The 25,907-nt window shown below is 50.4% G+C and overlaps 1 protein-coding gene across 6 annotated transcripts in view; it reads right to left on the minus strand.

The window, feature by feature from the left end:
* fray (oxidative stress responsive kinase frayed) overlaps positions 1 to 25,907 on the minus strand; it is a 145,539-nt gene that overhangs the window by 56,013 nt on the left and 63,619 nt on the right. The window contains exon 1 of one of the 6 annotated variants that reach the window (XM_089546022.1): positions 18,012 to 18,160. The exons of the other annotated variants lie outside the window; for them this stretch is intronic. Within the exon in view, the coding sequence (XP_089402148.1) occupies positions 18,012 to 18,070 (59 nt within the window). The 5' untranslated portion in view covers positions 18,071 to 18,160. Of the gene's footprint in view, positions 1 to 18,011; positions 18,161 to 25,907 lie in introns of those variants that run through there. 6 annotated transcript variants of the gene reach the window in all.

The following is a 25,907-nucleotide window of genomic DNA, read 5'->3' on the forward strand; positions in this document are numbered from 1 at the left end:
CGGGATGAGGCCGGGTTCGAATAAGTAGCGCTGGGAGGCCAACAAACCGCACAGCTGCCGCCTGCCGCGCGCAAACCGGCGCCGAGGCATCGGTGCTGCTCAAACTGAGGCGGGCAGTCGTCTCACGGGCCCGGCACAATGATGAGCTCGGCCCCGGGGGGGCAGAGAACGCTGCCCGAGAGTGCGTTGAACTCCTCGCCGCGCGTTCAACCTCTTTTCACTGGTTCGTTGTCTCGGCGCTATAGTCCTAAGTTCTGTCTCTTTCGTGCGACTTGCATTTATTTTTTTTTCTTATTGGGTTGTGGTTGTTAAGCGATGTAAAGTGAAGCTGACCAAGGGATGATGAGAAGCGAGAGAAAAAGAATTATCCAAACAATGCCCGCCCTCTCTCGCTTTTACTCAGTGGCAGCAGGGTGAAAAGTGCCTCCTTTCTTACAGCTCGTTCACGATGCCCCTGGGCGTCCTCCGTTTCTCGCTGACCCGCACTTTGATAGTCGCATATTCGGTCCTTGTGTACAGCCACCTTTACGAGCACCGTCGATTCGTTATCTTCTACCGTAAAGAAGCGAACGATGCACGACATCCCATAAAAGCGCAAGAATTTTCACTGCAGCGGCATCAGTGTTGCGAAGCGATTATAGCTTCAGTTTCGCCATAATGCGTAGGATAGCGAAGTGTCGGCAGGCGAATAAGCTTGGCTGCTTTTTTTGTTATTGTTATGATCTAGAAAGCCTCCGCTCGTTATATGGAAGCAAAGCATTGGGGTTAGATTCGCATATTTTCGGATAAAATGGGGACACCTAAAGGAAAACACACACACACACACACACACACACACACACACACACACACACACACACACACACACACACACACACACACACACACACACACACACACACACACACACACACACACACACACACACACACACACACACACACACACACACACACACACACACACACACACACACACACACACACACACACACACACGCGCGCGCGCGCGCGCGCGCGCGCACTCACACAACTTCGGGTGTCAACGGACCGCGCTGCGCTGCTCTCAACGTACGGTTAGAGGAGAAGAGAGAACGAGAAACAACTTTATTGCACGCTTCCGGTCTTCATGTCCAGGGCAGTAGGTTCGGTAACGTGGGAGTCTACCGTGTAACGCAAAGCATACTCGCAATTCGCTAGACTGACTAAAGTCTCTAAAGAGACGCCATGGAGTTTCATTTTTCCAGTGACCAAATCATGCAAGCCACTCCAATAACAGCGACAACAGAGAGGTCTTGAATTTACAGTGATAATTGTACTGGTGCGGGGTCTCCGGCTGTGATCCTTTAAACAAAGAATCATCGAAGGATTGGAGGTTTTCATTGTGGTGGAAGCTAAAGAAACTCAGCCGCTTTGACGCCGTGGGCCCATGGACCCATGGACCCATGGACGCCGCTCTCTTTGTTAAATGTCACGGCCCGGAAGCGTAAGAGTGACGTGATTGGTAAACCTGTTGGTGTCCCAGTCGAACACTCTCCTCCTCCCCCCTCCCAAGCTGACCTTCCGCTCCTTCCCAACGCCAGAAGTCGCAAAAAGTGGCTAGCATCGACAGTTTGTAATGGATACAGCGCACTCGTGGCTTTCGGTGCCGTCAAACACAGTTTGTTGCCTGACTATTGACTGTAGCGTCGCCATCACTTCCTGCCTTGTCTCTCTCGCTGCAGACTCGCTTTCACTGCATTCCGCGACGCTGTTCAACACCGATCACCGGTGCGTTATTTATTTTCCGGGGTGCTGTCGGCGCTGGCTTCCTCCACGCCCCTCTCCTTTCTGGGACGCCCGTTTCTCTGTCCCGACCCCGCAGCGCGAAGATCATCGAGATCGTGTTACGCCATCTCGAACGTCCCGCTCCACCTCCAGTAACGCAAGCAGCCCACCGCTGCACCCCACGCCCATACAACCGAACAAAGGAGTGGGTAGCAGCGATGATGACACAACATTTGCCATCAGTGTCCCCTGTCGTGCTCTTTCATCCCACTTCTTTACGAAACACAATACTCGCCTCAAAAACGCCTCCTCTTTGAAAAGAGCCCTCCATCTCTCTGCCCCACCTTTGTCAATAAGTATCTTCGGCTCCAGGGCCAATGGCCCAAGGACCCGCCGGAAAAAGGACCTCGGAACTTGAAGCGCACAAATGCTGTCTTTCAAGCGGGAACGAACGAACGTTAAGGTGGCAGCAAAATGGCCTCGTGACTGTCGTCGTCGGTCTACCCTTCGTTCTATTACGCGGCGCGCTATGACCGCGGGCGCCGTCAGACGCAAGCCCTCACAAGTGGCGCCTGGCTCCCTCCTTCCTGGTCGCCCTCAAGGCTGCAGACACGCCGGCGCGGCGGCGACGGCTCAAACGATGGCGGCCGCCGGCCAATTGGCCACTCCACTCCTCCCGCCCTCCCTTCTCAACTTCATGACCTCCGCTGCTGCTGCTGCTGCTGTGTGCGGCTACTGTGACACGCGACTGGCGTTGCGCAAGCCACCTTTCTCCACACGTCCTGCACGTGGTAGCGCCGTGAGTCTCGTGACGCACAACGCGCGCACGTTGGGTAAGCCTCGTAGTACGTAGAGCGGTGATGATGTGGACCAGTTGTACGGAGGGGTGCCTTCGCTGACCCCCCTGACGTAGGTTTGTGGGAGTGCCCCGCTTTTGAATCGCTTCAGCCAAGGGTTCCCTGTCACCAGTGGTGATTTAAGAGAGGTTCCAGATCTGACGAGCTGTCACAGGCGTTGCATAATAACGGCAGGAGCTACACAGGAAGGAAACTGGCTGTACCATGACCAGCATTATCGGACAAAGAGTTTGAAAATTGGAAAATTGAAAGATACTGTTACGGAAATATTGAAGGTGATGGTCTATTCATGCCATATGTAGCCAAATCTTTCTTTTAAAGTGTTTCCATCGATCGCATCGAAGAGTTCAGGCTGTCATAGAAAACCAACTGAGAACGCTTTTTATGGTAGCAAAGACGTGAACAGAAAACAAAAATGCAAGACTGCCGTCGGGTCATCTGCAGATATATTGATTGTTATAGCGAAATCTTACTTTATATGAAAAAACTGCGTTCATAAACGGTTTCCCACTCAAAATTGTTTTTGTCCAGAATTGTTGGGTATGATCCGCAGCCAAAAGTACACCGAAAGCCGCGCACACCCTAATATGCAACCTAATTCTTGAGTGTATGAATTACGAGTGCATCCTTATGTCTCAGTTGCAATGACCCTGGATGCATAGAACAAAATTGGTTCGCCGAAGTCGCGCCAAAGTCGCACTGTGCAATTCGCATCCTAATTATGAGTGCCAATTACACAGTTCATCATTAAATCTCAACCAATGTTCTCTGGATTTAAAAAAAAAATAATGAAGTCGTGTTTCATAAACAAAGGATGGCAGGTGTATGTACAGGCTTCCATCTTTGGTGTAGCGCGCCGGCCTACTTATACAGGGTGTTTCACCTAAGACTTTACACAATTTTTAAAAATAGGCTTTCTGAGTTAGAAGAGCGGTTTTTGCGGTATAGCACTGTTAGCCGTGTAGTACATCAGAATGCAGCTAAGACGTGCTAACTATAAGGATGGTTAGCTACTACTGAATAGTTAACTTTTTAACCATTAATGTTAGGCTTCTTAATTATTGAGAAGCGTACAGCCCACCGCAGGTAATATCCGTATCAGTTCTTCGAATTTAGAAAGCGAAACGTTGTTACCCTCGGCGCTGTGGCCCAACAAATTTTGGCTATCTCGACGCGTTACGGGCACTGGAGAGGTTGCTTTGCCTGCAAGCTTCTCGAAAGGGCATGCATTTTGGCACGATGTAGCCAAAATTTGTTGGACCGCAGCGGCGAGGGTAACCGCGTTTTCTAAATTCTAGAAACTGATATGGATATTATATATGGATATGTTCTTGTAGCACATATAATTATGGGCAACAAGCGCACTTTTTCGTGTTTTTCCTGTTAATGGTTGGTTACTCTATAACTAGAGTAACCATTAACTGAATGCTCAACCTTTGTTCCCTTTACGTGCTGGAGTAACCTGTACATCCGAAGTGAAGCGAACGAGGGAAAAGTAATTGAAGCCACGGTCGTACAGAAAAGGGGGATAATATGCGACGTCACTCACTTTGTGCAACCGCCATGCAGGGATTGCAGGTCAAGAAGAGAGTGCGCAGTTTCTCTTCTCTCAGCTCGAGTTAGCGCACAAACAGTGCAGGCAAAAATGTTCCCGTTATTTTCCACCCATCTCGATAGCGCGCCCACCACCATCCTACTCCCGCCGCTCGCTGCATGCATCAGCGCACGAGCAACGCCATTTCCGGAATTCGTCCGCGGCGGAATTCGTCACGAACTCCAACATTCGGCTCCGGAGTTGTGAACTTGTATGAGGCCGTTGCGTCATGCTCATGTAGATACATCACTCGTTCTCATCAGGCTGCTATTTCAGGCTCCGGAAAGGAAAAGAGCAAACAGAGATAGAGATGGAAGGGGAGGTTAGACACGGCACACTCGGGCCAGGCCAGACGCGCCATCATTAGCTTGCGTACCAGGAATGCTGCTTCCATAATCGGGCACTGCTGCAGACTCGGTTTAGTTGTCTCCCCCCAGCGAAGAGCACCGTGTACAAAAATGAAGCAATAAATAGTGGCAGCGATGAAAAGAGTACGAGCGGAGGGGCGTAATTATAACCGCCCGACAGTTTGTGGCGAGGCAGCCCTTGCATCCGCCGGCTCTGTACTGCGCGTTCCGTGAACTATGCGGCGGGGAAAAAAAAAAAAAAAAAGACGCTTGGCGACGGTGTGTGGAGGCAAGCCGGCAGCACCGCGCCAGGTTTCTAGTTGGTGTAGTGGCGGGGTGCCTCGCGCGTATCACGAGACTCAAAAAGTGTAGCTTCTGCGTGCGCGCAGTCGTCACGTGCTGCCCTCATTGTTCGGCACGTGCTCGCGAATGAGGCAACGGATATATATATATATCTAGCTCCTGTGCGTGCATCCCCCCTTCCCTCTTTACCGCCGCCACGGTTGCCTTCGCTGCCTCATGCATTGGGATCGAGTGCACATCTAAGGGATATCTCGGGGACCACCGCTAGCAGGAACAGCACGCACTGCTTGGCTCCGATGACAACAGACAGCGATTTTAGAGAACGGCGTGTAGGCGCTAAAAACATATATTAAACCTAATCGCCGCTCTAGCGCCTAGACGGAAAATTAGAGATGCACGCCCATTTCATCCCTTCCCTCACGGCACGGTTGAGGCGCCCGCCGTGACAGTTATTGCGCCATTTCTTTTCCTCAGCAACCACGAATCCTGACCAAAAAAAAAAACAAAAACAAAAAAACTGGCGTAGCAGAAATAAATAAATAAATAAGAGCTGGAAGTGAGTGGAGTGCGGAAGACAAAAAAAAAAAACAGTGGATACTTTCAAGATATAGTGCGTGTGGATGGCCATTCTTTAAAACCACTTTCGCCGTTTCTTTGCTCCATTTTCGCGGTTCCTTTCATTCAACGTACTTTTGAGCGCGCACGTTGCCGTACACGCCACCTAGTCGTCACAGCGATCGCGATGATGCAGGCAGGTGCAGTGCAGGCTTAACTGTTACTTGAGAGGCCTGCGCTTTGGGTGTTGCGTAAAATGTCACCCTTTTGACTGAAAACCAGAACGCGTTCGCGTTCACGCGTCCGCCAATGTGCGTCTTATACAACACGCGCCCAACCTTCGCAAGGACGCAGAAACTGGCGCTGACGGGTGTCTGCGAACTATAAAACCTGGTTATTTTTTTAAAACTGAGGTTTGCTGCCGCAAAGTAGAGAGTTGGTTACCTACTGTCGAGGACAAAAGAGGTGCATACTACTGGAACTTCGGTTGTACTTCACCGCCACGCCACTCTCCGGCAGAGCCTGCTATCGGAACAGGCGGGAAGGTGACCGTTTTCATCGTGGTAAGACGTTTCCATCGTGGCCTCGGCGATCAAACGCGCCGTTGCTCGCTGCCGGAGCTGATCGCGGAGGCCGCGTTTTCATCAAGAAGCATGTCATTTTGTCCACTTCGATCCGTGGCTCTCTTGCTAGCGAAAACGCCGGAAGTCGTTGCAGGAGCAGCGAGCCACGCGAAAGGGCGTGGTATCCACCGCGTTTTGCTCGCACAAGCAAGCACAGGGCGAATTTACAACGTTTTGTTCAACTGCGACAGCAATGACATGTAGTTAACCTTCTGTTATATAAACGTAATAAGAATTCCACACTCGAAAGCTCCGGGATGCGTGCGTCTTGATTTCTGTTCGCTTCCACGTGCACGTCCAACATGCAAACGGAGCAAAACAGCGCGTGCGAGATACCGGATTCAGGAAGTAAACAAAGTGACGAAAGTCAAACGAAACCCTTTTCCTTTTATCGTAATCGGTCTGGCCTTCAGCGGCGCCGGCGTCAGACAAACCGCCGCTGACCGACCAAACCTATATAGCGTCCCTCAAAACATGCATCAACGTCAACAAGACTGAGACCACGTGCACGTCGCCGTTAAAGGGCCATTTGCTCGTGCGAACACGATGCGGCCGCTCCTCTCAGCTGGCGCCATCTGGTTGCACGCGGGAGCGATGAAGGGAGGGGGAAGGGAGGGGGTGATCAGAGCTGGGGTCGTCAGGCTTGTTTCGCAAAGACAGGCCAGCCGAACGCCCGGCCAAACTGCGTAGACACGAAAATGAGCGGCGGAAACTGGACGCTTTAGGCCACAGGCAAGGCGTCACTATCCAGCAGCGATGGCTATGCATTAATCCTTGCGTCAGACAGCAATAAAACCAGCCATTACAGATATCGCAACATGCTTTTAACGTTACACAGTTAAGGCTCTCAATCAAAAGTTAGCAAAAAGGTAGTAAAAAGGTGCAGCAGTTACTAACTCTGACTTCGTTTTAATACTTTTTATCAGCTGTTTACTACTCTCTTCAAGGTATAGTTAGTAAAAGTAGCCCTTGCTACATTTTTACTCACTGTGGTCGCTAGTTACTATTAGTAACCGTTCCTTTGATCCTAAATTAAAGTAAAAAATATAACAGGCACAGACTGTCGTGCCAAACTGATTTTGTAATTAAACATTTCTTCAGGGGCATATGGTTAGGTGGACTAAGCTGTTTCTACAATGTCAACTTCATAATTAACGCTGGTATCTTAGCTCAACCGGTAAGAACCGTTAGCCCGTAAATGAGAGTCTGATTTACGGAGTATATAAGACTGGGAGAGATTTCCCTACATGTGCACGCGCAGTGCGCGAGTGTGACTGTTTCTGATTTGTGCTTTTCCTGCATTCTGAACCTTATGCATTCGCATAATTTGTACATGTAATGTACGATAAGCTTAAACCTAAGTGTGTGATTTACGCCAGTACGCTCTGTCTGGATTCGGGAATTAGTAAAATTATCTATAAAGCTTTTTTTTTTTACTTTTCGAGTACGCATAAATTTGATAAGCCACGTCAGCACACCGTGCGATGAATCTAGCAACATATGCAGTTTCTATTCATTTTCTTAGTAAATGCTACTAGCTTCCTGTTGCTAACTGCGGGTAGCAGCTGTTACCAACTCAATGGGCTAGTAACTGTTAGTAAACTTCCCGTTACTAACTGCAGTTACGAACAGGATAGTAACATATGTGACAACCAATTACTACCCCAAAGTTAGTAAGTGCTACTACCTTTTTTATAAGAGTGTACTCCAGAAAAACTGGCGTCCTCGGCGTTATGAGCCAAAAATCCCCGGATAAGCAACCTAGGCGGGCCACCGAGGTCACGTGACCTTGTGGCGTCATCACAACTTCCCACCGGATTGTGGGCGAACTGGCCACCATGGAAGGTGGCAGTTAATGACTGCTCGCGAAACGCTGCGCGAGAAGAGCAACCTGGGTCGCACAAGCCCCACAGACCACAGCATCTGCCATCGCACCGCTTAACCGCTACACCACTGCGCCAGGAGTGGTATGAGGAATCATAGGGATCAATGCGTACAAGGTAGAGAATGAGAAATTTTGCATATATGGACATTAACTCACCAGCGTTATCGCATCATACCCTTAAGGCGGGGCTTAGGTGTCCCCACCACTTTTTAAAGTGAAAATCCTTAGCGTGTTCGCGATGAAGCTTGCCGGGTTCGACGAGGCGCTGGTTTATGCGGAAGTGCCGGAATGCGCCTTGGCAGCTCGTCGACCCTTTCGCGGTGGCTACAGCTCAACGACTGCCCCCGTTTGCGCAAGCGACGCCGCTGCGTATAGATGAGTCGCCCAGGACTCCGTTCCGACGAGGAACGGTCGCATAGCGCTGCATGATCGAACATGGCTTCTCACAACTAAACTCGGGGCGGACGCACCGAAACCCCTGCGGAGGGAAGTTACGGCGGCGGTTTGTCTACAGGACCATATATGGCTCGCCTGTTCATCTACAGCCCATGCAAATGCTAAGTGGCACAACTTGGAGTGTTGTGCTGCTTCGTGACTTCAGGATTCAATTCAATTAAATTATATTTACGAGCTACGACTAGACAGAGAGAGAGGTAAAGAGGAAGAGGGAAGGCAGGATTTTAACCAGAAGGGTTTTCTGGTTGGCTACCCTGCACTGGGAAAGAGGGATGAGGGGAGGTTTCCATCAATAAAACCTGCTTGGATAGCTTGAATAGTTCCAGGAAATCCCTACAAGGCACTGAGTACAGCATGCGTTCAGCGTAATTTTTTTCGTTCAACCTAGTTTCAGAACGACTCTGAAATATCTTCGCAAACTTCCGATACAATGAGAGAAGAAAACATTAAGGGGAATGAGCCATTATATACCAGGTGTTTCAGGGAAGACTAAAATTTTTAAAAATAGGATTTTTGGGGTCTAAATATGTCTTTTGCGGTATAGTATCACCAGTGCTGGTGGACACCAGAAAACTGGTGAATCGTCTCAAGTAGTAAGCTTGTTAACTAATTGATTGTAACTAACTTTTTAATTATCCCAGATAGGAAACTGACTGCAATTAGAGATTTGTAGCCGGTTGTTAGTATTACAGATATCATTTTTACAATTTCGAAAACGCGGTTACCCTCGCCGCTGTGGCTGGACAATATTTGGCTGCATCGTGAGAAAATACATGCACTTTCGAAAGCATACAGGCGAATTAACTCCACCAGTTCACGTAACTAGTCGAAAAAGCCAGATTTTGTCGAGACACAGCGCCAAGGGTAATGGCGTTTTCAAAAATCGAAACACTGATTACGCTATTGCTAACGACCGGCTACAAATCTCGCCGTGACTAGGTGTCTAACGCTACTAACTAAAAAGTTAATTATTAAAAATTAGCTAGCCAGCCTACTACTAAAGACAAATCACCGATTTTCTGGTGTCCGTCAACACTGGCAATACTATGCTGCAAAACCATACTTTTACCACCAAAAGCCTATTTTTGAAAAATTTTGACAGTGTTCTCTGAAACACCCGGTATGTCAGAAGCAGAATAAAAAAGGGTATATGAAAGCAGAAAGTCAACTTTTTAGAGCACACAAATTGAGTGTTTGGCAAACAGGCAGCATTGAGCAAATGCAGCAGTATCCCGGCCGACTTTACTACAAGTCCTGCACCAGCTTCTCTCGGCAGGCGGTCCACATATACGCAAGGGAGCGGGACACGCTCACTTAATACGGCATTTTATTTTCGCGTAAGCAGAAGAATAATCACGAATCACAACTTTTTCTGCTTCTGCGCTCTAGCTCAAAATTCGCCAGCTGCCGCAACACACCTTTACTGCGACTGCGGTGCGAGTCCTTAATTTGCTCAGGCGCGATTCTGAATCCGTTGACCAGCCAGCGAGAAGCGACAAATCGAAATTTGTCTGTGCTGCTACCACTACGGGGGTCACTGCGGCAACAGACGCTATATAAACACACTGTCGGCCATCGCACCGCCCGCTGGTGTTGCAACGAACAGTCACTGACGGTGACTCAGACACGTTCGCAGATAGCGGCGTTTCGAGGGAACCTTCACCGGTGCCTTGCTTCTATGGGAAGAAACAACATACGCATAGATCGTCCATGCGTCATTAGGAAATGGAGAACAAAAAAGCGTTGACGTATTTGAGCGCATGACTGCAAAGCACTTCATTATCGGTTCTGACAAGAAACGTATGGGTTGAAGGCTCGACCTCGCCCTCGGCTTCTTTCAACGCTTCGAAGGGGCGCGGTTGCATTCAAAGCACGTGAAGATAAATACAAAGGCGAGCGTGTACAGGTGCTGTCAGAAGTAAATGACAGGTAATATTAGCAAAAACATTTGATTTCATCGCCATCATTTCATGCATCCTTGAATATGTAGATATATGCAGCCTAATTGTGATAGTGCGAATCACACCGTGGACCAATAAATCTCGACCATGCAATACCTTTCGATTCAAAGGATTTTTTTTTTCGACAGAGTCGCCTTCCATTTACTTTTGACGGCGGGTGTACGTCAGTGTCCCATATGGGTATGTTACGAGTCTATGTATGTTGAGAGTTCGCTGTACAGTGTTCCAAGCTGCATGGTTTGCTTCTTAGTCGTATAGTAGAGCCCTCACGGCTTCCCTAAAGATGAAAAGGTTCTTGAAGGTGAGGACAGGGGTTCTCCTCACCATACACAGATTCAGAGCTTCAGGGCTGGCATAATAACTTTAATATACGACTGAGAAGCAAACCGCGCAGCCTGGCTATTTTTGGCAAAGACTGTACGTTATTCTGTGGGCAGTGATTTGATTGTACATTTGCGGCCGACACCAGCGAGTTCAGTGTTTAACCGACAGCCCCCTTAATAGCCACGCTGTCCACGTGACGCGCAGGTGTGTTCTCGAGCAGCTGCTGCATGGCTGTTCAGCGTCGGAGGTCGCGTGGGCGCACGAATTGTCAAAGCGCTATAGAACAAATCGCGTGATTCCAAACCAAACCGCGTCCCCGCGAAAGTGCAGGCGCCCGCAGAAATATTCGTAACTGTGGCTACCACAGAAAAACTCAACTCGCGGCCCGAACGTGCACACTGTACTTGCGAGATGCATGATTGGGATGCGGGGAAATTCAGCTTATCCAAGGCTTTTGTCCTCTTTAGAGACGTCAAAGACGGGAGTGGCGCAACAAACAAAGAAACAAACAAACAAACAAACAAACAAACAAATACACAGAAAAATACAGAACCTGCAGGTAGACCGTTGTCGTTGCGGTAGCGATTCTAAGTGATGCATTCTTTTGAGCGCCTCAGAGTGCTGCTAACCGCCGCTGTAAACAGGCGTTTGGTGCATTCAATTTTTCCCGCCATCAGCATACAGGCCTACTCAATACTTAAAGGCGGTTGGCGTGCTCTTGCCTGTGGCATTGAGCTCGCCCTCATATAGAGCACACATAATTTTCTTCTCAATTAACAAACAAAAACTATACGAAAATTCCAAAAGGCCGCGCCAGCAAGCTGCATCAGGGGTAATTGAAATTAAAATTAAACGAGTAATGATGTAGAGTATGCCAAACTTTCTTTTTGTGGGGAAAAAATGTTGATAACAGTAACGGTGTTGCTACTGCACAGAGAAAAAACGATTTCTAATTATTTAACAGAATTAGAAGCAAACAAACACTATACGAAAATTCCAAAAGACCGCGCCAGCAAGCTGCATCAGGGGTAATTGCAATTAAAATTAAACAAGGAATGATGTAGAGCATGCCAAACTTTCTTTTTATGGGGAAAAAATGTTGATAACAGTAACTGTGTTGCTGCTGCACAGAGAAAAACCGATTTCTAATTATTTAACAGAAGTATAAGCGAGCAACGGAACCTGGAAAAGAAAGGAATTAAGGCAGAAAGGAGAACGTCGAATGAGCTCAGACGGGGAGGTCAAAAGTCACGGGCGGGACAATAGCGCGAATCGATTTCTCTCTCGGACGAGACTGCGCGATTGGAGAGCGCGGCCACGGTCGGAGCGTTCACCAGCGGCGACGGCGGCGTCCATCGACGCATCGAGCGCGCACATATACGTACACGCTGGCAACCTCCTTTGCCTCCGTCGCAGCAGCCGAGGACAGGATTTCCCGTGCGCCACGCCGTGTCGACGACGCTGTATACGTAGTGTGCGGCCGATGTCCGCTCGCGCCACCGACCACGCGTGACGGCCACGTGTGTTCGGTCTTCGACGCTTCTGCCGTCCGGGTCAGTGGCCGCCGACCCCGGCAAACGTCGCGAGACCTCCTCACGTGCACGCCGCACCGCTTCACACGACGAGTAAACGGTGATGACAGGAACGGTATGCTGTGTGGGGGGTTTAACGCCCCGAAACAGCTATGAAGCACGCCGTAGTAGAGGCATCCGGTTTAGTTTGCACTACCTGGGGTTCGTTAACGTGTGCAGACATCTCAAAACACGATGTCGACTTTCACATTTCTCTATCATGGAAACGCGGCCGCCGCCGCCGAAATTCCATCCCGGGACTTTGGGGTCAACAGCTGAACGCCAAAGCAACAGAGAGCCGCGGTAGGTCAGACAAGACCGCTATCTGACGTTTGGCCCTTTCGCGGAACGTAACATTAACAGCAGTATCTGCCCCTTATGGCTGAGACCTTGATGGAAAACGTTGCATTTGGGCACCAGGTGGAGCGAAAGATTTAGGCTGCGACGTAATACGAGGGCAAAAAAAAAAAACAAACGAAAATACCGGTACAGGAACGCCTGGCATACCGAGCTTTTGCAGCGATAGTTCCACAGTAGATTATAGATCTAATGAGCACGAAGCGTTCTCGTTCACAGAACCCGAGTCTATGGTACCGAAGTTTACGACGGTGACTCCGGCGCGTCTATAGCCCATGCCTACAGAGTACAGACCACTGCATTCCTTGGGAAAAGCAGATTTCCGACAGCTCCGATTCCGGCTGCCTGCAGAGAGAATACCGCTCTCAACGGCGAAGCTCACTGAATGCATACGGAGGATTATGCCGGCCCCTCTGTGGTGTACCTTATCTGCCGAATATGGGGCATCGGAGCCAAGCAGTGAGTCCACCTTCTAGGCACAGCGCGCGCAGTGCATATTGATCCGTATTCAGGGTATACATCGCTCGGGAGTTAGAAGGAGGGAAACTCGGTGTCGTCGTCTCGCAACTTGAGTCCGGCATATGTCACTTGCCCGTACATCGAACAGGCTAGGATTGGTTAGGTTAGAAAGAAGAGGAAGCTAGACTTTTGAATTCTTCGTTTCTCCGGTCCTCTCTTCGGTTGACCAACACAGTCTTCTTTGGGGGCATATATATATATATATTTTTTTTTACCGCTGTACAGGACAATCTGCTGAGTTAGAGTCAATATGAAACCGCGCACAAACGCCTTATAGACTTCTTGATCTGACTGCACGGAAGAGCTTGGCAAACACATCCAAAATTTGGAGCTGGGAAGTAAAAAATTATAAATTCAGGTAATGGACACCGGGACAATCAGACAAGCGTGCATCATCGTGGAGTGCTCAAGATGAATTTAATTCAGCCGCTTTGGCACTTTCGGCGCACATAAATATCTCTAGACAGACATTTAGCATTTAGGCTCCAGGGAAAATGCTGCAAAAAGATGTTCTTTTTTTTTTCGTTTCCTTGAAATCTACGCCCAACAACCCCACTAACATGTCTAGCTTTCTTGGTTTACCATCGCGTTTGCATACTGGGGTACGCTTAAGCTCTAGACCCTGCGGTGCTACGCATATATAGTAGCTTGTGGAACCGCGGTTGTGATAGTTTCCGAGTGTCCGTTTACGCTCGCTGACTGGATCAAGGACGCTTCAGGCTACTTTTTTTTTTTTTCGTACTGTTGGCACAATGGAAGAATAAGACTTGCATTCCGCAGACGAAGCGAGCGCACAAATTCAAGGCCATCAAGCAATTCAGACGACGGAAACTGCACGGCACAAGATACGAAGTGCGGCAGAAAGAATGGTTTGGTTTAGTTTATGGGGTTTAACGTCCCAAAGCGACTCAGGCTATGAGAGACGCCGTAGTGAAGGTCTCCGGAACTTTCGACCACCTGGGGATCTTTAACGCGCACTGACATCGCACAGTACTCGGGCCTCCAGAATTTCTCCTCCAAAGAAATTCAACCGCCGCGGCCGGGATCGAACCCACGTCTTTCGTGTCAGCAGCCGAGCACCATAACCATTGAGCCACCGTGGCGGCTGCAGAAAGAATCGGAGCGAATTTTGTGAGCTTAACTCATTGGATTTACACCATCCCACTGTGGCTATCACCGAAAGAAAAAATCCTTCGAGGTACACACGCAAAGTGCTGAGTGGAGCTACCGCGGAAATGCACGATTAATTGATCGTAATTATTACAATGTCACATTACTTGCGCTGCCATGCTTTTGTTCAGGGCTTGAAGGAAGGCAGATGCCTGCGAATTAAGTGGAGGGGAATAGTAAAGATCGTACACTTAGAAGCGATAAACAGCATTCGCGAAAAATAGTAATTTGGACAACTTTTGACACCTCTGTTATGCTTAATTTCCGCACTGAGTCACGGTACTGCGGTTTTGCCTCTATGCGATTATATATATATTAGCAATGTTTGTGAAAAAGCCATACCTCAGATACGATAAACTTCATGCCCGCTACATGTATGGGAATCCGCGAGTTAATGACAGCACAGGGTTTGGCGGTGGGGGAGCAACGGCTCGCTATCTCAGGAATGGACGCGTCTCGTGCGTCAAGGTTAAATCAACGCCGTCACAAGTGTTTACGGCCTGCTTTGCGGTTGGGTAGCACGGCTGGGTCAAGTGTGTTGTTGCCATCGGTTCGGTGCGGTCGCTATCATTTCCTCGTCTACTGTCTTACAGCGTACGCGCGCTGTTCTCTGATAAGGAAATTGCTCACGCTGCGAATCGGTGCAGCTTAATCGCTTCAAGTCTTTAGTTTGGCAGTTACCATGCGGTAATAATGTTCGAGCTTAGAAATTCACGGAGATATCTAATTACGTTATTTGTTGCCAACGCGATAACATTAAAAGTTGAGTTTGCGGACCCCACACGTCTGTCTGCATACATCCAGACATCTCTTCGGGTCATCTAGCTAGCGGTTCGATGTTTCCCCGAAGGAGCCTAGAGGTGGCGAAACGGAAGTAATGAAGATACATCGAAACGTGTAGGTATCACTTCTGGTCCTGGAGTTACGTGACCGACGACACATTTTTTTCCCCGACGAAGCTTTTAAAGCAATCGTATTAAAAAAAAGGGCGTGCAAATAAGTTTGAACTCAATACATTGGCTATTCACTGCCGCAGCAGTGCATCAACCCTCTGGTAAACATTTACACTAGGACACTGGTTTACACTGGTTTGGCGGTGATTCGGCAAATCCCTGTGCTTGAACAGCGTCCCAAGTGCATGCATAAGCAGCGAAGCCTTGTGTTTTGTCACTCGTGACCAACTTGTCGGTCTGCGAGCATTTAAGGGCCATCGCGAGGTGAACCATCCACCACGTGAAGAGTATAGTCATCTGCTTGTACATAAATTCAAGCGTATGGATAAGTGTCAGCGTGCGTACATGTGTTGGTGTTATGCTCTGTATGGAACCGCTAGACTGTATTGTCGAATATGAGGACACGCATGGCGAACATGGAACGGATATATTATGCATATATTTACGATATCCTATCAAGTGCCCAAGATTTTCTCGCTTCCTGTAAGTTCATCCGGCTTCGCATATTTCAGAGCAGTGGTCCCTCCGCAGATCTATCATTATAACTCCCTCAGCGTACCGGACCTTGCCCATGCATCACGCGTGACCTCTTCCAGCGGGAATCAGGATCGCAGCAGAAGAACTGCCGTATTTAACCTCATCGTATATCAAGTCCAGTTTTCTTAGACATCACTTTTAATTGGGAGACAACTGCGGAATACATAAGATATTGTTATGAGCATACTGATGGGTACGGCATGTCCTCCCGGAGCGTAGCGAAATCTTGCTTTTAAATTTGTCCTGCGCTCGCACTAGACAGTTGATTGCCATATTAAACCAGTGGCGTACATTTTTTGAAAATAAATATAAAAAATCTACAAGCGTCCCAAGCAGAGACCTGCGTATATATTGAATGTTATGATGCAACCTTACGATATATGAAAAAAAAATGCCTTTATAAATAACTTCTCGTTGAAAAAATTACCTTTCTTTTTCTGGGTATGTTCGTTTCTCATGTCGGCTAGTCATCTTATTCATGCCTTACAGCCGGTATTACGACAACAATGTGAGTTCCCCGTGTCATCTTCATCAGCAGTAGTAAGAGTCGTTTACCAAGGGTCAACGCTTCGAGCGATCATCGAATTAAGCTCTTTCTTTTGCCTCCAACGCCAACGACGCATCTCAGCCTTCTCAGCGGCCTCTCTACGCCAAGACTGTCTTCCCGCAAGCCTGGCACAATCGGAACCACTCAAAAGCAGCGGGCCGCGCGCGATGAAGCACGGAGACACGTGAGCATATCTTCCATTTCTTCACAGCGCCTGGCAAGGGAAGGATCCCTAATAAGCGGGGCAAGGGCTGCAGCCGACAAGGACGAGGATGCAAATTGGGCGGCCGTGCAGCGCACAGGCGTCGCTGCGGCCTCTGTGTTGCCACTCTGGGTGCCGCCACTTGGTCGTCGCGCGTCCTCGGCGTCACGGGGTCAGGGACGTCGCGTGCGCCAGCATTCGCGGAGGGGGCAAACGAGCGAGCGCCACGTGCAGAAAAACAACATTTTCGGCCGCGCCAGATCCGTACGACTTAACGCATTCAACGCTCAGCGTGGAGGATTGTTATCAGCTGGACGATGGGACCAAGAGGAGAATGTCCTCTGCATTAGTGCGAACAGTCTTGACACGTGGGCCGCAAGTGACCGGCAAGAAAGCTTAGAGATAGAAGATACGGAACGTGGTTTAAGTCGGCGAGTTTTAGTGAAGCTGCGAGACCAAGGAGCAAGAGATCATAAGAGAATAGGACAAGGCCTGCATGGCCTTCCTTTATTCCTTACTGTGCCCCGAGGTTCTTCGAATTTGATTCGCCCTTCCGCAGGGTATATCACACAACTCAACATGCCAGACTCTGTCGCAACTGAATGCATTGCTGACATTGGCGGCTGCTTCTGTGCCCACGGCCAAACAAGCGCCGTGTGCTTAACGCTCGACCAGCCGCATTTTCGCAGCAAGGGCTAAGAATGAGACCTTGCCATACGAGACTACAGCTAATAAGCTAATAAAGAATATTTAAGAAGACGCCAGGTTTTAATGCCGTCTTATAGCCGGGAATAGGCGGTAATACTGACAAGGCTACCTTATTCTATTAGGGAGTTTTAGTGACGGTGCACCCGTAGCGCTGGCTAGAGCCTAGGCGTTCCTTTTTTAAGCACTGAATGGCACTTTGGAACCACAGCCGCATCCCGCCATTTTGATCTGGCTGAGCAGTGCAGAGAAGCTTAGGAGGACACTGAGATGTCGGTGCGCGTAAATGGGGCATGATTATCAGTCTTTCGCCATGCAGATCGTAATGGGCCAGTTATTTCGCTTTGGGACTTATGTGCCAACAACAACACACTGAACGACATTACAATACTGCTGCTTACTGCTGCGATTGATCACTCGAGAACCGTCGCAACGTTCACTAGTCTTTCGTTAAGCGATACAAAAAATTACAATGAGCACGAAGCGCGTTTAGCAGCTTTGAAGGCGTCACAAACGACGGGAGGAACCTGGCGTGGCCTGAACTGTGAAGGGGTGATAAGAGAAAGTGGAAACGAAATCAGAAAAGTTTGAAGTATCCTTAATTGTCTCGCTCGAACCACAGCAGCCGGCCCCTTTTCTATAAAAGGGGCGATAGGCGAAACCTCGCACATTCTTACGATATACTGCCTATGTTTCCGAGTTATATGACGCGCGATTCAAAGGACAAGGACAATTCAATAACTTCTCCAGAGAGACAGTGTTGCGCAAGATTTCCTGACCTGTCGGTGAGAACCCACTGGGACGTGGGAGGTTCGAGCAGCGTCTTGGCCATCACCATTCCGAACGCTGAATGCCACGAGGAGCTTCGTCCTTCCTTCCAGTCCGGCGGCTGTACGCACGTGCGCTGCACACGGCACAATGTCCTTCCGGCGCACAAGGCCTGGTAATCGTGATCGGTGCACTTACAACAGTTCCGCCACTAATCGAGCCCGAGCGCAAGGCAGATATTACAGTGTCAGTACAACACGAGACTAACTGCAAACTGTTCGGTTGCGCTTATCCGTATACACACCGAACACTTCCCTGTCGGAGACACGTCGTACGCATGTACGCGTCGAGAAGACACCGAGGCAACGGCTCCGCGCAACGCGTCCTATATACCTTTCGCCGATTCCCTTTCCACCGAGGTTACACTGCTGAGCTCAGGCCCTTCCGTGGACCGACACACTGTCTTTTGTTTATCTTTTCTCAGTTTTCTTTTTTTTTTTTCGTTCAGACCCGACTCCCAATGGAAGAGGGGGGGGGGGGGGTAGAGAGCGGGGGGAATGCGTTGCATCCGCAGCCGCAATCAGTAGCGTTCAAGCGTGCACGGACGAGGGGGGGGGGGGGGGGGGCGCAATATCTTCTCCGCGCGCACCCTACTGCCTCGCAAAAAGATGTCGTTATACACCTTGTCGAGCAACGTTGACTGCTCACCTCCAATCGCAAGAGGGTGACGTTATCTCAAGCACGCGAGCAGCGGACGGAGGCCCGACATTACTTTTCCAGCCATTGTCTGCGCTCGTCCGTCTGTCTTTGTGTGTTGGTGGGGAGGAGAAGAGAGAGAGAGAAAGGGAGCCCACGGTTGTTTGAAGAAGCGAGAGGCACCGGTGTGCTATACAGTGCCCTCCCCGCCAGCGCCCCCTCTACGACACCTCGCGAGATGTAGAGCCGTCGATGAGGCAGGGATCGGTAACAATACGTTTAGGCATTGACGGTGGAAGCAGTGCTCGAGAGATACACATTCCGCGCTATGACGTACGAACCACGCTCCCGCGCGCGCTCTCTCGCAATCCTTAATCTCCGTCTTGTCCATTGTCCGCAATCCGAGAAAGGCCGGAGACAAAGCCGGCTGTCGCACCTCCGCAGTTACGTGGAATCCGCGGGTTCGGTCGCTTTTGATCTAATCTAATCGTCGCGTCGATGGGGACCAGACGTGTGCCGATTAAATGTTTTTTTTTGTTTCTGTTTTTCTCTCGACGCTGGCGGAATGCAACCGTGCATGCTCGAGTACTTTGCATTCCGCTGCGCTTCGCTCCTATGGCCCTCTATTTCCCCCCTCCGGTCTGTTTTTCTTAGCTCACAGACTTCACCCCGCTCCTAAATCGGCCATCAGCCGCTAGTGACGTAAACGATACTGCGCACCCGTCAGAGGGGAAGCGGAAGCTTTGTGTAGAGCATCAGGTCATGCAGTCTGCATGACTCGATGCCCCGGGTTCGGCGAACGCGAATGGCATGCGAAACTAGATTGTAAACATGGAAGAATAGGCACAGACAGGGTCGCTAAACCGAAACAAAATACGGCGTAAGCAGTTTGCAGCTAGAATACAGGCAATCTCTTGTTTGCAGGCGGTAAGACAGGTGCAGCTGTCCACACTTGCTTTGTCTCTTCGAGCGTCGGTGCAGGTTTGGAACGGCGGGGAGAACGGTGTCGTTTTAAATGTCGCGCTTTTACGCTTCGGAACGGCGAGCTTTCGCGGAGCACCACGTCAGCCTTGCAGCTGGAGTGCGCCTGGAAGGTACGTGTATATAGCGCGCTTATGCCGAGCATGCCATGTTACTAATGCGAAAGCATCAGTCGGCTCATCGACACGAAAACCCAGAGTCGGCCAAATAGTGGCGGCGTTATACAAAACTTGCGATAGGTCGAAACGGTGTGACGTCATCGAATGCGCGAAAATGCGAAATGTTAGCTAGTAACAGAGCTAGTACTTATAATTACTTGTAATGACAAGCACTTACTACAAAGGAATATAATTGCAGAAATGAAATACAATTAGAATGTAATTAGAACGGAATTGCAACAGAGATCGAAACAAAGGTTTGGTCTGGTTTGGTTTGGTTTACGGGCGTTTAACATCCCAAAACTACTCAGGCTACGGCTAAGCCGTAGTGGATTGCTCCAGATAACTTCGACCACCTGGAGTTCTTCGACGTGCACTGACATCGCACAGTACAGCATTTCGCACAGCATTTCGCCTCCACCGAAACGCGGCCGCCGAAAAAAAAAGAACAGGATTTAATATATGACGCCTACCAACCCTTTTTCTTGGAATAAGACAACATGCAATACGTTGCAACTAGGGGACAGAGTTTATAGTTTAAACAGAAAAAAAAATAACACAACGATAAACGTTTGCTGAATTCATATAATAATATTTAGCTTCAACCGAAAAAGATCAGTGCACTTCGAACGTACGCGGCGTATATCTTGCAGGCTATTGAGTACTATAGTTACTATCGGTCACAAGAGAGAAATAACCAAGTGCGGAAGCCGGGAACGCGGCGAGACAGCAGGATCGCTGGATGAAGTATAGCGCAGCTGTCCGTTTTGAGGTGTCGCTCCGACAACGCTTGGTGCAGATCCAGAAGCTCCACTATACCCTGCCAAGCTTCGTCTACTAGCGCAGCGCCTTCTACTCTCCGACTGACGTCACTTTATCAGAGCCATTACTTGGCTAAGGGACTTTCGCACGACACCTAAGGACACTGAAAACGTTAGTAGCAGTGTCAAACCACTGTCAACTCGAAACCATTCACAAGCATGACGAAGAAAGTGCCATTTTCTGCATTCAGTAAAAGTTCGGCGGCACTTTCATCGTTGCCGCCAAAGTGCGCACTGTGTGATCGGAGGTCCCCTGGCTCCTTCAGGATGTCGCGGGCACTTTTTCTTTCTTTCCAATCTGTCGTGTCCGGTCGCTGTGTTGAATGCAGCGAAAGACGCACACGGTACTTTTAGACTTCGTTTATTTAAAGCCGATGAGGGTGCGACCAGCGTCGACCGAGGCAGGAGCCGAACTGGCCGCCCGAAGAAAGGAGGGAGTGGAGAAGCGTCCACGGGAGGGAGTGGCTTCCCAGAACAGGAGGAGGGTGCGGGGGCGCACCGTGGGGGGGCCTCTGGCGACAGCGTGCGACGAAGGGCAAGCGGTCGTTAGGAGGGGATGAGTGGTCGTTAGGAGGAGGATTGAGTGGTCGTTAGGAGGAGGATGCGAACTGTCGTTAGGAGGGGAATGCGAGTGGTCGTTAGGAGGGGGCGCACACACACAAAAGCAATAAGGGGACACAACACTTCCTTCCCCCTTAGAAAGTTGCCTGGTATCGTGCAGGGGGTCGGCGCTCACGCGTGGAGGCGCGCTGGCTTTGTGCGCTCGGGGGAGAAACACTTGTAGGCTGGCTGTTGTTCGCTGTGTCTCCTGGGTCTGTCCTGGGCGAAGTCTCTTCTTCCGGGAAGAGGTGCCAGGCTATGTGGGAAGATAGTGCACGTGTTCTCTCCGCTGGCGGACAGCTCTCAGACGGCGTCGTAAATCTACGCAGCTGGTTGAGATGTCGGCGTGCTACTGTGCCATGTATGTTGACGAGCCAAGAGCGCAGGCCTATGCGTCTGACAATTGTAGCTTCCTCCCAGCGTGGCTTTTTCAGAAACTGTCGGGCGAGGACGCGCTGCCCCTCATTAAGCGTGCCGCAGCGCGGAATTGCTTTTTCTTCCCGGAACGTCTCTGCCTTTGGCTCGGGGAGGATGGCTGTGAGCTGGGTTCGCATTTCACGCTCGAACATCATTTTCGAGGGGGTCTCGCCTGTTGTGCTCTGAACCGTCGTGTGCTGCTTGAAGAGAAAGCGCGCAAGGCGGCGCTGCAGCGAGCCTGTCTGATCTCTTTCAAGGGCGCGTTTTAGCTCGGCTACGTAGCGCTCGGCTTGTCCGTTTGTCGCTGGGTGGTAGGGGGCCGATGTAACTGATGAGATCCCGTTGTCGCGATAAAACTTGAGAATCTCCACAGACACAAACGGTGTTCCGTTGTCCGACACTACCTTGCGCGGCAGGCCGAACGTTGCAAATAGTGATCGGAGGTTGTCAATGACTGCTGCCGAAGTCGTCTGTCCCATTTGCCTTATCTCAAGCCACTTTGTGTAGGCATCTACGACCACAAGGAAAGTGCAGCCCTCAATTGGTCCTGCAAAATCAATGTGCAGTGTGTGCCATGGTGTGTCTGGCTTTTCCCATTCTGGGACAGGAGCTTTCGGCGGGGCGCTCCGGCTGCTCTGGCAAGGCTTGCATTCTCGCACCACTGTTTCGATGTCGTTGTCAATGCCAGGCCACCACATGTAGCTTCTGGCACACTTTTTCATTGCAACGATGCCCCGATGTCCGGCGTGGATGAGAGACATAGCTTGTGCGCGTAGTTCTCTCGGCATCACAACTCGGGACCCAAATATGATGCAGCCGCGATGGGTGCTCAACTCTGTAGCTCGCCTGCGGTAAGCGTCGAAGTTGTCCCCTTTGAGTTTATGCACGTTGCCTTGTTGAACAGCTGTGTAAACTAGCCGGAGAGCTGCGCACTTCTGCGTAGATGCTGCAACTGTGCCTGCTGTAAGCGGAGGTTCTGGCAGTGCTTCGAACATCAGAACGTCTCCTGGTGGAAATGGTTCGTCAACAGTTGCGTCTAGTGGCAGACGGCTTAGCGCATCGGCGTTTTGATGTTTACTCCCATTGCGGTAGACCAGAGCGTAGTCGTACGCTGAGAGTTTGATGCACCAACGTGTCATTCGCGGAGACAAAGTTGGTGGCATAGGCCTTTGTGGTCCCAGAATGCCCAATAGCGGTCGGTGATCGGTTATAAAGGTCACCTTCCGGCCGGCAATGTACTGGTGAAAATGTGTCGCCGCGTAGACGATGGCTAGCCCTTCTTTGTCAAGTTGCGCGTAGTTGCGTTCTGCTTGCGACAACGTACGTGAGGCGAAGGCGATGGGAGCTTCCCTTCCTTGCTCGTCAGTTTGCGATAGAACCGCGCCGACTCCGTACGGTGATGCGTCGCAAGCCAAAAGCAGAGGCTTCCTTTCGTCGTAGTGGCGGAGGACTGTACATCTTCGAATCAGGTCTTTCAGGGCATCGAATGACTGCTGATGGCGTGGCGACCATGTCCATGTCACATCTTTCCGAAGGAGTTGGTATAAGTCGTTGGCCACGGTAGCTCTTTGTTCCAAGAACCGGTCGTAGAACGTCAAGAGTCCGAGAAAAGCCTGTAGCTCCTGCTTGTTTGTTGGAGCTCGTGCTTCTGTGATCGCTCGCACTTTGTCCTCGGTAGGGTGAATGCCTTCCGCATCAATTCGGTGTCCCAGAAATTGCACCTCTGGCACCGCAAAACAGCACTTCGATTTGCTTATGCACAAATTAGCGTTTGCTAGCCTTTCGAGAACGAGCTCTAGGCGCACTGCATGCTCTTCAGTGGAAGTGCCACTGATGATGACATCGTCAAGGTAGACACAAACTCCTGGGATGCCCTGAAGCACTGTCTCCATGAATTTTTGAAATATGGCCGGGGCTGCAGCTACGCCAAAAGGCAGTCGCTTGACTTTGTACAAGCCTTTCAGTGTGTTAATTGCCAATAATTCAGCAGTTGACTCGCTCACCTTCAGCTGCTGATACGCCTGGGTGAGGTCCAATGTGCTGAAGACTCTTGCGCCACGTAGTACACTGAATACTTCTTCAGGTGTCGGTAGCGGGTAAGAGGACGCTTTAGTCGCAAGATTGACGGTGCTCCGGTAGTCTCCGCAGAGGCGTATGGTTCCGTTCTTCTTGCGAACTACGACAAGTGGTGTGGCCCATTCTGAATGCTGCGTCGGCTCGATGACACCTTGCTGCTCCAGTTTGTCCAACTCTTTTTCAACTGAATCTCGGAGAGCAAACGGCACCGGCCTGGCCTTCAGAAATTTGGGTTGCGCGTTGTCCAACAACTCCAGTGTGACCGGGGGCCCTTCGTTTCCTGGAATCTCTTCCGAGAATACTCTTTCGTATTTCTCTTGCAGTTGCTCAACCATGTTCTGGCTCGGCGTCTGGTGTATGCCGCATATCATCACGCCTAGTGGAGAAAACCAGTTTCTCCCTAGAAGGCTTGATCCTGTGCCCTTCACAACAAGCAGAGGTAGCGTATGGGTCTGGCCGTTGTAGTTAACCTGCACGTTGGCAGAGCCCAATAGTGGCAGATTCTGTCCTGACCACGTTCGCAGGTGCGTGTCGTCTTGTTGCAGGGCGGGTGCGTCAGATGGCCATGAAGTTCGGAACGTGTCCTCACTGATCAGAGTACAGGCTGCGCCGGAGTCCACCTCGAACTTAATCAGCTGGTGATGTACGCTTACTTCTGTAAAAATCTTCGGTCGCGTGCCGAGATTCATGGTGTTCAGGTCGTACAACACAGATGGTGTTGCTGATGTTGTTCCATGGAGATCAGATAGCGGCGTATTCTCTGAGGCGTTGACGCTGTGATTAGGCTGGGAAGGTGACTTTATCTTGGCAAGTCTCCGTTTCGTAATGCATGCTCTTTCGATATGCCCTCGCTTGTGGCAAAAATTACACGTGGCTGACTGGAATCGACATCCCTGGGGGTTGTGTTGGTCGTCACACCGCCAGCAGCGTTGTGCCTTTTTGACCGATTTTACAACAACAGAAGGCTTGCGCACCTGGTTGCTTGTCTGGTGTACCGGCTCGGTGTTCCGGCGAATCCCTCTCTGCTGGTGACCGGCGCTCTCCGCTCGAACGGCGATGTCGTAAGCTTTGCTGAATGTGAGGTCCTTCTCAGCGAACAGGCGCTGCTGCAGTGACTCGTCACTCAGTCCGCACACAAATCTGTCGCGTAACATCACGTCCAAGGGAAGCATGGTGGTGTTAGCAGAAGAAGCTGCGTCTCCCTCCTGCCCGGTAGCTGTTGTCGACAGCGTTCCAAAATTGCAGTCGGCAGCGAGCTTCTTGAGCGCGGCTACGTAGGCGCTCAGAGTTTCTCCTCCCAGTTGATCTCGTCGTTGGAAGCGAGCCCGGCTGTAGACCTCGGATGGCCTTGGGTCGTAGTGCTTTTGCAGCGCTTTTACGATGTCGTCGTAAGACACTGCCGCTGGTGTGCTTGGCTGAATAAGGGCGCAGACAGTATCGTAGGTCTGCTCCCCGCACAGCGTCAGCAGGTTGGCCCTCTTCAAGGCTGGGTCTGTGATGTTGTTAGCTTCAAAGTAGAACTGAAGGCGTCCAACCCACGATGACCACGATGAGCCGTTGAATTCTGGTATCTGATTGGGAAACCCTCGCGTAGCCATGGCTTGTCAATAGCGTTGCGTAGCGCGGGTCGAATCCACTTTCTCGTCGCCACTGTCGTGTCCGGTCGCTGTGTTGAATGCAGCGAAAGACGCACACGGTACTTTTAGACTTCGTTTATTTAAAGCCGATGAGGGTGCGACCAGCGTCGACCGAGGCAGGAGCCGAACTGGCCGCCCGAAGAAAGGAGGGAGTGGAGAAGCGTCCACGGGAGGGAGTGGCTTCCCAGAACAGGAGGAGGGTGCGGGGGCGCACCGTGGGGGGGCCTCTGGCGACAGCGTGCGACGAAGGGCAAGCGGTCGTTAGGAGGGGATGAGTGGTCGTTAGGAGGAGGATTGAGTGGTCGTTAGGAGGAGGATGCGAACTGTCGTTAGGAGGGGAATGCGAGTGGTCGTTAGGAGGGGGCGCACACACACAAAGGCAATAAGGGGTCACAACACAATCCGAAACACTGCTCTTGTGAAGCGTTGGCTGTTTTCATGTTTCGTTCCGTGTCTGAAGCAGCGAGGAGTGTGCAGCAAGCGAAGAAAACTTGCATTGATCACAATCAGGCAAAAGGCTA

Source organism: Amblyomma mixtum, chromosome 5, assembly GCF_055824585.1.
Source record: "Amblyomma mixtum isolate Tamu chromosome 5, ASM5582458v1, whole genome shotgun sequence".
Taxonomy (NCBI): domain Eukaryota; kingdom Metazoa; phylum Arthropoda; class Arachnida; order Ixodida; family Ixodidae; genus Amblyomma; species Amblyomma mixtum.